This window comes from Gopherus evgoodei, chromosome 8 (genome assembly GCF_007399415.2).
Source record: "Gopherus evgoodei ecotype Sinaloan lineage chromosome 8, rGopEvg1_v1.p, whole genome shotgun sequence".
Taxonomy (NCBI): Eukaryota; Metazoa; Chordata; order Testudines; family Testudinidae; genus Gopherus; species Gopherus evgoodei.
Window position 1 is genome coordinate 23,349,213 of NC_044329.1, and position 14,038 is coordinate 23,363,250.

Sequence of the window (14,038 nt, forward strand, 5' to 3'; positions counted from 1 at the left end):
TTTTTCAGACACGCTGGCAACCGAGCCCCACACCATCAGCTCCTCTGGCACAGTTGTACTGCCCCCAGCCCCGCCGCCAGTCCATCCCTGTAGCAGGTGTTTGTCCACCTGTTCTTTAAAACCTCCAGTGACGGGGATTCCACAACTTCCCTTGCAAGCCTATTCCAGAGCTATAGAAACTATACTGAGGCACTAAAATACCTTTAAAAGTCTGGCCCAAAGTGAACAAAAGACTGATACATTTTTAAAAGCACTTTGGAAAACTTTTTTAAAAAGCAACTCTACTAATTCCAAAGCTAGGCCCTGATGAGAATCTTTTTGCATCCTGGATCTGATATGGTAAAATATATTTTAAAGAGTTCAGCACATTTCAAGTTTCAAACTAGTCAGAGTCCCTTTAAAGATGTATTCCTTGTTTCCACAAATAAGTGTTCTATATTCAGTCTCTCGTTGCTTTGGAAATTTATCCATAGCACACTCACTTTGAAAGGCTAAGAGGAACAGCAATTTGTCTTACAGTAGAATGTGATTGAAACAGCTTTGAATAGGAACTCCAAACTCTACAAATCTTTTTTCAGGGAACATGGCAAATCTGAATTACAAGATAAAAGCAACTTTGCAATCAATAGGATCTATATTTCTCTGACCTTCTCTGTCTTCAGTTGCAGTAACATAAAAAACTATCTTAACTATGATGGAAAGAGAAGCCTGTTTCCTAAATGTACCTGTTCCTCTTATCCATGCAAAGGGTGGTAAAGAGTTAATGTTCATATCCATGTCTGTGCACATTATCCACTAACAATGCTTTATTAAAGAACCTGTCTTTGAAGATCTCAAACCAATTTGAAAACATTAATCAGTTACGCATCACAAGTTACTGAGGTAGGTAAGTATTATTACACAGATGAATAAACTGAGATAAAGGATAGGTAAAGGGACTCACCCAAAGCTATACAGTAACTCTGTGGCAGAACATAGAGTAAAATAGTCCCGTCTTCTGCTTTAACCACTAGACAAAACTCACTCCCTTACTAGCATTGTTGGTTTAATCTCTCTTCATTTTACACTGATTTTTACTGTTTGCATGCCAATTGCATTATTATTGTTGATGAATAACAAATTGAGAGTGATGCCCCATGATACTACACACTGTTTATGCACACTGTACGAGAAAGTCCCTGCCCTGAAGTGCTTATAATCTGAATGAACAAGACAAATGATGGGAAACAGAATCACAAATCGCAAATAAACTTGAGATAGATGATATGGGATTTCAGTGAAATAGAGCAAAATGTGAGGAATAAATGAAAAATGTAAGTCTGTCCAGCAGCAAAAGCTACAAATCCTGCTTTTATGGCCCAGACATCTCCCTACTATCAAGAAAGGGCAGAGGCAAGAGGTTAGGTCCACAAAGGGATTTATGCAGCTAACTGCCACTCCCAAAGTCCCCACTCAGCTGCTGCCTAACCCTGTAGACACTTTTACATTCTCATAGACTCATAGACTCTAGGACTGGAAGGGACCTCGAGAGGTCATCGAGTCCAGTCCCCTGCCCTCATGGCAGGACCAAATACTGTCTAGACCATCCCTAATAGACATTTATCTAACCTGCTCTTAAATATCTCCAGAGATGGAGATTCCACAACTTCCCTAGGCAATCTATTCCAGTGTTTAACTACCCTGACAGTTAGGAACTTTTTCCTAATGTCCAATCTAAATCTCCCTTGCTGCAGTTTAAGCCCATTGCTTCTTGTTCTATCATTGGAAGCTAAGGTGAACAAGTTTTCTCCCTCCTCCTGATGACACCCTTTTAGATACCAGAAAATTGCTATCATGCCCCCTCTCAGTCTTCTCTTTTCCAAACTAAACAAACCCAGTTCTTTCAGCCTTCCTTCATAGGTCATGTCCTCAAGACCTTTAATCATTCTTGTTGCTCTTCTCTGGACCCTCTCCAATTTCTCCACACCTTTCTTGAAATGCGGTGCCCAGAACTGGACACAATACTCCAGTTGAGGCCTAACCAGCGCAGAGTAAAGCGGAAGAATGACTTCTCGTGTCTTGTTTACAACACACCTGTTAATGCATCCCAGAATCATGTTTGCTTTTTTTGCAACAGTATCACACTGTTGACTCATATTTAGCTTGTGGTCCACTATGACCCCTAGATCTCTTTCTGCCATACTCCTTCCTAGACAGTCTCTTCCCATTCTCTATGTGTGAAACTGATTGTTCCTTCCTAAGTGGAGCACTTTGCATTTATCTTTATTGAACTTCATCCTGTTTACCTCAGACCATTTCTCCAATTTGTCCAGATCATTTTGAATTTTGACCCTGTCCTCCAAAGCAGTTGCAATCCCTCCCAGTTTGGTATCGTCCGCAAACTTAATAAGCGTACTTTCTATGCCAACATCTAAATCGTTGATGAAGATATTGAACAGAGCCGGTCCCAAAACAGACCCCTGCGGAACCCCACTTGTTATACCTTTCCAGCAGGATTGGGAGCCATTAATAACTACTCTCTGAGTACGGTTATCCAGCCAGTTATGCACCCACCTTATAGTAGCCCCATCTAAATTGTACTTTCCTAGTTTATCTATAAGAATATCATGCGAGACCGTATCAAATGCCTTACTAAAGTCTAGGTATATCACATCCACCGCTTCTCCCTTATCCACAAGGCTCGTTATCCTATCAAAGAATGCTATCAGATTAGTTTGACACGATTTGTTCTTTACAAATCCATGCTGGCTATTCCCTATCACCTTGCCACCTTCCAAGTGTTTGCAGATGATTTCTTTAATTACTTGCTCCATTATCTTCCCTGGCACAGAAGTTAAACTAACTGGTCTGTAGTTTCTTGGGTTGTTTTTATTTCCCTTTTTATAGATGGGCACTATATTTGCCCTTTTCCAGTCTTCTGGAATCTGCCCCGTCTCCCATGATTTCCCAAAGTTAATAGCTAGAGGCTCAGATACCTCCTCTATTAACTCCTTGAGTATTCTAGGATGCATTTCATCAGGCCCTGGTGACTTGCAGGCATCTAACTTTTCTAAGTGATTTTTTACTTGCTCTTTTTTTATTTTATCTTCTAAACCTACCCTCTTCCCGTAAGCATTCACTATATTAGACATTCCTTCAGACTTCTCAGTGAAGACTGAAACAAAGAAGTCATTAAGCATCTCTGCCATTTCCAAGTCTCCCGTTACTGTTTCCCCCTCCTCATTGAGCAGTGGGCCTGCCCTGTCCTTGGTCTTCCTCTTGCTTCTAATGTATTGATAAAAAGTTTTCTTGTTTCCCTTTATTCCCATAGCTAGTTTGAGCTCATTTTGTGTCCTTGCCTTTCTAATCTTGCCTCTGCATTCCTGTGTTATTTGCCTATATTCGTCCTTTGTAATCTGACCTAGTTTCCATTTTTTATATGACACCTTTTTATTTTGTAGGTCACGCAAGATCTCGTGGGTAAGCCAAGGTGGTCTTTTGCCACATTTTCTATCTTTCCTAACCATCGGAATAGCTTGCTTTTGGGCCCTTAATAGTGTCCCTTTGAAAAACTGCCAACTCTCCTCAGTTGTTTTTCCCCTCAGTCTTGATTCCCATGGGACCTTACCTATCAGCTCTCTGAGCTTACCAAAATCCGCCTTCCTGAAATCCATTATCTCTATTTTGCTGTACTCCCTTCTACCCTTCCTTAGAATTACAAACTCTATGATTTCATGATCACTTTCACCCAAGCTTCCTTCTACTTTCAAATTCTCAACGAGTTCCTCCCTATTCGTTAAAATCAAGTCTAGAACAGCTTCCTCCCTAGTAGCTTTTTCAACTTTCTGAAATAAAAAGTTGTCTGCAATGCAGTCCAGGAACTTATTGGATAGTCTGTGCCCCGCGGTGTTATTTTCCCAACATATATCTGGATAGGCATTCCCACTGGTAAAGTCCTCTAGGCATTTCCACTGGTGAAGTCCCCTAGGCACCTACATTTTCCCCAGAGGGCATGCACTTAACTAAGTCCTGATGCCTAAGGCCCAGCAGGAAGCTCACGGTAGGTGTTCCCCCAGTCTATCTCACCTATGGGCACAGGATCAGGCTCTGCACAAAATATAGCTGGAGACAGAATGACTCTATAGCCCAGTGAGAGTGATACTCTAGTTCCGTGGAGGGGACTCGCCCTGGGATGTGGGAGAATCAGGTTCCAGTCCCTGCTCCAATGAATATGTTTGTGCTTTATACACAGTAGAACAGCTTCAGTAGCTCAGGGACTTAGGGTACTCTGGTGGGAGATGTGGGTTCAAGTTCCCGCTCATGGCCGGAAGAGGGGTGTGAACCTGGGTCACCCACACCCTCAGTGAGTGCGCTAACCCCTGGTGGATAGTGGGTACAGAGGGAGCACCACCTCCTCTTTGTTTTTTTGCAAGAAAGGACTGACCTGGCTTAGGTGCCTAACTCCAAGAGAGCAGTCATGGCTGGGAATCCCAAGTGGCAATAGGTGCTTCCCTTCAACCAGAGTTAGGGATCTAAGTCCCTGAGAAGGGTGGAGCCTATGTCACACCTCTCTCCTTGATATTTCCTATTGGCTAACTTTGGTGGTGCCCTGTTCAGCATCCTGGCTTTTGTGGATCCCATTCTTAGGGCTTGTCTACATTACCCACTGGATCAAAGGGCAGCAATGGATCCAGCAGGGGTAAATTTATCATGTCTAGTCTAGACGCAACAAATCGATTGCCGAGCACTCTCCCGTCGACGCTGGTACTCCACCAAGGCGAGAGGTGCGGGCAGAGTTGACAGGAGAGCATCAGTTGTTGACTTACCACAGTGAAGACACCACAGTAAGTAGATCTAAGTACATCGACTTCAGCTACATTATTCACGTAACTGAAGTTGTATAACTTAGATCAATCCTCCCCAGCGTAGACCAGGCCTTAGCAACCTAACTCTCCCCAGGCATTGTATAGGGATCTTGACTGCCTGGTTCAGAGCTTTGGATTCCATTAGGTGGAAAGGCACTTAAGCTTTGCAATACTGAGCCTAAGTCCCTAGTGTCCCAAGGTGGCTGAACTTAGATATTTCAGTCTAACCAGGAAAACAGATATTCATAAAATAATTGAATTTTTCTTTTTATCACTCCAGTGGTCTCTTGACATGTTTTCACTGTGTTATTCTAGGTGCTTCGAAGAAAAGCTTTTAAACACAAGTTATTTCTCATTGCCACTGCCATTATTAAGTGCAATGCAAACATGTCATATGCTTTCTGAAATAAAATTCAAGCAGCGTTTTTGTGTACAAAATATCTTTCAAAACAACGTCCCTGTTCATTCACTGTCGCCTTATTGAAAATAAACCTTTTATTTTAAACATGGTACATTTTGTAACAGAAAAACCAATATATGGTCACTCAGAATTCTTCAGACAACAGCTGTAGGATATAATACAATGATAGAAAGAAGAAACAGTATTTTGGCAGTTTTATGCTGAGCTGATGTTTTGCTTTTACTTTTTAATGGTATTAGGCTGTGAAGCTGCAGGACTTTCCTGCATCTGGTGGTCCAAGACTACACAAAATTAGGCGGTGACAGTTTTCAGAATAAAGATCTAATTGCACCATTGCAATGCTAGGGGTAAATGCTAGTTCCACAGCTTAGCACAAATCACTTATTATTCAAAATCTTGTTTATGTTGTATTGTAAGCATACACTGCACTCCACTGTCGCTAAAAAATAACATGTCCCTGTCCTAAAGACCTCACAGTCTAAGGCACAGATGCAGCAAGGTATTTAAGTATATTGAATGCTTGCTAAGAAGTACTGAGGACCTTCAATCCCCATTAACTTCAAATGGAGTTGAGGGCACTCAGCAGCTTGCAAAACTGGAGTCTAAAGAAAGAGGGATCCAGAATAATACAATACAGAATCATGATCAAAGATCTTGCCACAGATTTTGAGTTTCATTATCTGGCACTTTTCCCCTAATTTACAGGAGAAAACTGCCTTTGAAATGAAACTAGCTCATGTGCAATTCTGTGTCACTTTCGAATACTAAGTCTGTCTATATTTGACCATAAAAACCATAAATGCTGCATTTCCCAAATCCATGTGTTCATCATTACAAGGTAGGGGATCATTAGATCTGTCAAATAGCACATGATTCATTTTGATTACAAAATAAACTACAAGATATTTAGTGAGTGAAAGCCCTAGGGTGCTGTATTATTTTGTACTGCAGTTGCTTTTTCTCCATATCCCACTGAGTATATTTTTCTCAGATAATGAAACTATTTTTTTAAGGTTTCCAATCCAGATTTCTATGTGGCAAATGCTTTAATTAAGATTGATATATTCCATTTGTTTAGTTCTGAAGCTTGGATTTGGAAGTTTTAACTTAAACTGCATTGCCCTCTAGTGCTGTTATGTGTCAGGGCTCCAGTGATGTCATTAGAGCAGCCAGTGTAAGCAAAGGCAGCTACTCCATGCAGAGCTGCCTAAATGCTTACAAACGCTTCTTGGAGACGCATGTCATAACAGCTAGGCAGGGGCATCCTTCCAACAAACCCACAAATGCACAAGAGAGGATAGTAAACCAGCCTTTTGTTTCAGAGACCTCATGATCCAAACAGCTACTCTAAGACTCAGTCCAAGAGTTCCATCTGCTAATTTCTGTTTAAATGAATTGACATGGAAAATTAACCAAGTTGAGCATCCTATTACTTTTTGACAAGCTTCAGAAGATTTCATGCTGTGCAAACTCTGCATGCTGGTGGCTCGTAATCTACAGTGGCAATGAGTTCTCACACTGAAACTGGACTTTGCCTTGCAGCAAGTTCTTTGGTGGAGAGATAACTTTCAACAGACCTGAAGCACTTTTGTGCATTGTCCAGGGGATCCAGTTACAACTTGCTATGGAGCATGATTTTTAAGATGAATATCTACCTTGATGATAACTATAATTCATCATTACCTGGATATTTGGACTACTCTGTACTAAGTAATGGGAGTCTCACTGAAAACAACTCTAATCAGTCAGCAAGCAATCTGAATTTACCTGCCTTGGATATCACTAGGGCTATAATTGTGGGGCTTGTCCTAGGTGCCTTCATACTTTTTGCTATAGTAGGTAACATCGTGGTAATTCTCTCTGTAGCTTGCAATAGGCATTTAAGAATCCCTACAAACTACTTCATAATTAATCTCGCAATAGCAGACTTGTTGCTGAGTTTTACTGTCCTTCCGTTTTCTGCTACACTAGAAATTCTTGGTTATTGGGCTTTAGGGAGAATATTCTGTGATATCTGGGCAGCAGTTGATGTGATGTGCTGTACTGCTTCTATCTTAAGCCTATGTGCAATTTCTATAGATAGATATATAGGGGTGAGTTATTCACTTCAGTATCCGACTTTGGTAACTAGGAGGAAAGCAATTCTTGCCCTCCTAAGTGTCTGGGTCCTCTCCACAGTAATCTCCATTGGACCTCTTCTGGGCTGGAAGGAACCAGCACCCAAGGACGATAAAGTGTGCCGCATCACTGAAGAACCTTTCTATGCCTTGTTTTCTTCTTTGGGGTCATTTTACATTCCTTTGATTGTCATACTGGTGATGTACTGTAGAGTCTACATAGTGGCCAAAAGAACAACTAAAAACCTGGAAGCTGGGGTCATGAAAGAAATGTGTGATTCCAAGGAGCTGACCTTAAGGATTCACTCCCGGAACATTCACGACGACACTTTCAACAGCAGCAAGAGCAAGGGGCACCACCCCAGAAACTCCATAGCTTTCAAACTTTTTAAATTCTCTCGAGAAAAGAAGGCAGCCAAGACCTTGGGAATTGTAGTTGGCATGTTTATTTTGTGCTGGCTACCTTTCTTCATAGCTCTGCCTCTAGGTAAGATGGGGATCACGGGATGAGGGTCAATCGTTTATTATAGAAATGTTAGATAAAAATCAGCTGAATGGTGTCTAGATGCCATAAAGACAGATGCATTAGAACTGTAGATAGATAGATAGATAGATAGATAGAAATACATCATAATTTCCCTCTGACACTGTTCTTGCTGAAAGTCATGGAAAAACTTTGCATTGTCTTGCAGCCTGAAGAAATCAGTTCAGTTGTCAGGTAGACAGACGGCACATGGATAAAACCTTCACATATTTTTTCTTAACACTTTATATTAAGGTTCCATTTATAAGTGTTTTATTTTTAAATGTTTTATGGATATTTTTGTAGCATGTTGAATAGCAAAAGTCATGAATTGAACAGATGCAGGCAGCCCATTCAGATGTCATACAAAGCTTTTTAACATATTATACTGTCTGCTGTTAATAATACAGACTAGGTTGTAACATTTTTAGTAGAAATGGCCTGATCCAAAGCTCTGGATCCAAGCACCTCTGAACTATGGGGCATTCAAAATCTAGATCTGGAGCCATACACTGTGACTTGACTGCATCTCTTCTTTTGGGGACTGATCCAAAGCCAAGGGAAAGTCTCCCATTGATTTCAAAGGGCTTTTGGATCAGGCCCTTGAAGAGGCTGTAGCTGGAACTTTTAGCAATCAATTATTTCATTTTTAAATGCTCTAAAGCTATGTACTTTTAACTGAAAATGTTATCAACGCATCCTACATAACCTTACACAGGGCTGCATTCCTGAAATCCTTTCGACTTTCTCCCTTTTTGTCCTTAATATTATTCACCACCTTGAATCAGCATCACAGCACAACAGCTCACAACCTGTTACCACAGAATTCTTAAAACTTCTCTAAAATCTCTGTCCAAAATCAGCTGTTACGCAAAGCAAATGATCCTACTGGCTAACCATGAAAGAAGGTGGAAAATAGCCTTCTCGGTGTTCTGTGTCTCATATTTACTTAGTCACTGTAAAACAAAATATTTCAAATCCAATCACTGTGGTAAGCTAAAGAATTTGTTTATGCATTTCACCTATGGTCCCCTGACTCCTGCTGAACAAATTGTCTCTAAACTGCCTCAAGATCTAAGGGTCCTGGTTAAAAGTTTTAAGTTTATCATTTTTACTGGATCATACTATGTGTGTGCTATTCTTTGTGCTAGATTCTCAGCTGGTGAAAATTGGGAAGATCTGGCTCGATGTGTCTAAAATTAATCATATATAAGGCTACTGGTGTGACAAACCCACAAGGGCCGGGAAATTCTGAGTTAAAGGCTCCTGAACTCAGTCTCCCTGATGTCAAACATTGTTCTCTGTCAGAGAAAATTCCACCATACTGGATAATGCTACAGACCATTGGGAAAATACGTATGTCATCCATACAGGGTAGATGCGTTGTGCAAAGCATGTTTACAAAATACAACATTACAGTCTAGATATAAAGAATCTCCAAACTCAGTCAGTAGAATCCAGTAGTTCAAGACACTGCCACATCCTGGCGTACTTACATGTAAAGGGCCAGATCCTCAACTGGCATACGTGTAGCCTTTTAAGTCAGTCGCTTCACTTGCTGATTTTCACAAGCTGAGGACCTACCCCAAAATCATAGTAACAAGAGAAGTATAGATATGGTGTAAAAAAAAAGCCATATTTTGACATGTTTTCATTTTGCCTTGAGAAAGGTTAAAAGCCGCTGCAGGCTCCCTGCTCACCCATGGGATGGCTAATGAATTATTCCTTAAGTGAGTGAGGAATTTAAATCAGTTCACCTGTTCTCTCAACCATGAGCCCAAGATGTTGCAAGTGGAGTGACTGATCAAAAAGTCTCAACACTGTTTAGAGACACAGAGATTCAGCAGGGGCTGAGGAGAAGCTATCTGGCTGAAAAGAGCTGTCCTGGCACCTGGGCTCTAAGGCCTGACCCCACAAGGTGCTAAGCTTCCACAACTCCCATTGAACAAAATGAGGAGTTGAGAGAACTTGGCACCTCATGGGATTGGGCTTTTTACTGGGATACTGAAAGTGCTGCTACTTAGATCAGTTCTGAGATTTTTTTGTTGTCAGTATCTATTCCTGTTAGAGGGTATACATACTCATCAGTACATTAGAATAGCAATCCAGTCATCTGTGTCTGCAGCCTTATCTTTCTGCCTGCCCACTCCAGGAGCCCAAATCCTTGTTCAATGCTCTGATCCCCAGAAAAATGTTAGCCAAGCCTATTTAACTGCTGTGTACTTTTCCTCTTATTACTTTTTCAATTGTTGCGAATCACCAGAAACAGAAGATGTATCAGGTCCTAATTCACCTGATCTTCTTCCTTAATTCATTCAAAGATGTCACAATTCTATTTGTTTGACAATACATAATTGTTCCACATTGATGGATGGCCATTTAGATTCACCTCTGCAGTGCTTTGAAAATGCTTAGAAGGTAAAGGTGAAAAGGGCCTGTTATGTCAGCCACATCCCCATCAATACAGGATTGTTATCTATGGTTCATTTTCTGCTGCTGGGTTCAAACTAGTTTTTAAAGCAGCTTCTTCTACTTCCCTGCAAGTTTCTCTTTATAGTTCAGCCTACATTTTCCCTTTCCGAAGTCCAACCCGTTATTTCAAGTCATACCTACATGCTCACTCCTTTGCAATCATCTGGCTTTCCCCTCCTGATTCATTCAGTGATGACATGTCCTCACAATATGCATGGATGTAAAATAGAGCAATTCTGGATTTGCAGTCATGTGAAACTGATCAGAATCTGACCCAATGCATCCTGAAACACTTTACAACTGTACAGTTATGCCTGAATCCTGGGACACTGAAAAATATTGCCTTGACAAATGATTCTGCTTGTATGTAAATAAACTCTTTTCTTCTCAAAAGTTCCTTTGCTCCTGCTGCTTGTTCCCCAGCTAAAGTTCTAATCCTTTGGTTATGATATTGCAATAATTTCCACAGCTACCTGTTGTGCTGTCCCAAACAAAGGATTATAACATTGGGGCACCAGGGGTGGGAATACGCAGCAGGATCAGATGAATCTTGAGAAACAAATATTTTGTTTAATAAATATGCTCCTTCTAATACGTGAAGATAAATAATATTTCGCATTTACAGAGTGCTTTTCAACCAGAGACTTCAAAGCACTTTACAAAGGTGGAAAAGTACTCTGGTGATTCTACAAATAGAGAAATTAAGGCATAGAGGTTGTGATTTGTTACACATCATACAACCAGTCACTATAGAACCCTGATTGCTTGACGCCCACACCTAGCTCTAACCACTGGGCCATGCTGCTTCCAGCACTAAGCATAGGATGATGCATGCACCAGAAACGTTTCCAAACAGAATAATGTGCAAAGTTTTTTTTTCCCATGAGGTACCAGCTGTTCTTTCATGTAAATAAAACATACATTGTATCCCTCTTGTGCATGTTTATAAACACTCAGGGCTTGGCTACACTCAAAACTCCAAAGCGCTCCTGTGGGAGCGCTTTGAAGTGTGAGTGTGGTCGCAGTGCCAGCGCTGGGAGAGAGCTCTCCCAGCGCTGCAGGTACTCCACCTCCCCGTGGGGATTAGCTTACAGCACTGGGAGCCGCGCTCCCAGCGCTGGGGCACTGTTTACACTAGCGCTTTGCAGCGCTGTATCTTGCAGCGCTCAGGGGGGTGTTTTTTTCACACCCCTGAGTGAGAAAGTTGCAGCGCTTTAAAGTGCCAGTGTAGCCAAGGCCTCAGTTTATATAGCCAGCTATCCTGCTATTCTAAATTATGTGTGATGCAGTATAATAAATAAAATTAAGGCATATATGCTGCCAAGGCAATTGGTAGCTCCACAAACTCAGCAACATAATTTCAAAATGTAAATATCTTGGTTATTTCAAACTAAATCTTTTTTTCACTCAAAAATATTCAAAGGCATCAGGAACATATTAAATACTCACTGTTGAAAAATGTCAAATAAAAATAGACAACTTTTAGCTAGAGTAGTGGGAAAAGAAGTCTGAAACCATTTGTGATCCAGACCCTCTTTTACATAAGGTGGAACCAATTTTGAGCCATTACATGTATAAAAAGAAATTCATCCAGGGTGAAAAGGCTCCATATGGTACAGCAGGGCTACAAGTTGCAACTCAATGATATTTCTATTACGTGGATTATTAGGCAGAGCTTTCCAAAGAAGTGTAAATGAACTAGGCGTCCAACTCATAATTTGACCAAGATGCGTTTGGCACCCAGCAGCTGCAGGTTCCTTTGAAAAGCCCAGCCGTAAAGCTTATACATGACATAACATACGTTGCAAGGAAAAAAGCCTCCACCAGCACTAAAAATTATTCACACGTAAGACACAAGTCCTGCAACTTGACTTCACTGGGGCTCCAGACAGGTACATTGCAGGCCTAAATAAACTCAGATTCTGCAACCACTGAAATGAGATGCAAAATTCCCATTGACATCAGTGGCCACAGCATGAGAGACCAGATGTGTAAAAGAAAACATTAATAATGTTACTTTCCAAAAAGCCTTTTTTTAGTAGACTTTTTAAATCTGACAATCAAATAAGTAATAATATTAGGGGTCTTACAAGCAACCAACATATAAGTTCAAAGTTACAGTGTAAGTTTGTGTTATTTGGGGCCTGATTCTGCATTCCCGGTGCACCAGGAATTGAGGATCAGGTCTCACATCTTTCCATGGAAATCATATTTTATCAAAGATTTTAGCTCTAGTCTGGCTTCTTATGTATAGGCTCCTAAAGCCTTTAGGCCTATTTCTTCCTATAACCCTCTTTATTTTAACTGTTTAAGATTGGTGCCCTCAAGTTGCCAGTTCAGTGTCCGATGGCGTTTCAGCTCTTTAGAAAAGCAGTAAAATAGCAATTTAATCCCTTTAATAGCAAATTAAAGCCCTTTAGACTAGCAATTTAATCAGTTTCAGCCCAGATCTTTGGAACAAAGTTCAATAGCTCAAACTGTAGGACAAAACAGTTCAGTCTATTCTCTGACCAATGCACATGAGGCCAAAGATCGTTATGGGCAGTTACTGCAGAGGCCCAGCACACATTGCCATGTATGGAGTACTTACCCTTCTCAAAATGATTCATTGCAGCACTAGGCCTACGCACCACTCAAGTTCCACTTAAGCCCTATTCAGACCCTTCTGCTCCATGGTGAATTTCATCCAAAATACCCAAAGCAATTAGTTATTTTGCCTGTGATGTTCTCTTTTCAAAGCAAAACTGTTTGTCAAAACACCTGAGATTGTATGAACATCCAGGAATTGGATGCTTCTTTTATTTACTAACTTTTATTTGGGGCTTTAGGTGGCAAACAGGCAAATGTTAAAACACAGCATCACACTGAAGTAAATATGCAAGTAAAATACAAAACCAGTTTGAATTCAAAGAAAAGTCACCTAAAGATAAACATCAGCACTAAACCCTACAAGTTCTAAACAGACATCACAGGACAAGAGAGGCTCTGATTTCTGGTGAGACCAACTGACCTCAGTAAAAATGATAATGAGTCTCAAGAAGGGAGGTAATATGGATATCTTCTTATTTTCTAGGTCAATATATTTCTCTGTTGTTGGGAAGGCTCATACTCTATGGAGCCAGAAAATTCAATGAAGAAATGTGGGGATTTAGCCATTGGGCAGCTATTAAACTTGAACAGAGGAAGGAATTGATTTTTCTAGTGGGGAACATTGCTCTCAACACCCAGCAGAGCAATGGACATATGTCCTGATCCTGCAGATGTTGTGAACGCGTGTAACTTTACTCACATCCTATTGCCTTCAGTGGGATTATTCATGTGAGTAAATTTATACACATGCCCAAGTGCCTACAGGATCAGTGCCATAGTAGCTGTATGGGATAGGTGCTTTTTAATGCAAAAATGGACAGGTCTATTAAATGAAGGTCAGGGGCAAGAGTACAGGGTTTAGCGGCATCTGAACAAACGGCCTGATCCAAAAACCATTGAATGCTATGGGAATATTTTGTTATTTCAATGGCTTTTGGACCGAGGCCTAAAAACCTGTGCACTAACCTGCTTAATTAAAAAGCCATGATCATCAAGGTGTGAATATCAGAGTTTAGAATGGAAGCCAAGATAGCCTCTCTATAGCTCTCCTGTTAGGTCCCCCAGCCAGAAG

General features: G+C 40.8%; 1 protein-coding gene across 1 annotated transcript in view; it reads left to right on the forward strand.

Annotated features, from left to right (window-relative positions):
• Positions 1–6,521: 6,521 nt before the first annotated feature.
• Positions 6,522–14,038, forward strand: part of ADRA1B (adrenoceptor alpha 1B) — a 32,041-nt gene continuing 24,524 nt past the window's right edge. The window contains exon 1 of the mRNA XM_030574001.1: positions 6,522–7,869. Coding sequence (XP_030429861.1) covers positions 6,897–7,869 — 973 coding nt within the window. The 5' untranslated portion in view covers positions 6,522–6,896. The remainder of the gene's footprint in view (positions 7,870–14,038) is intronic.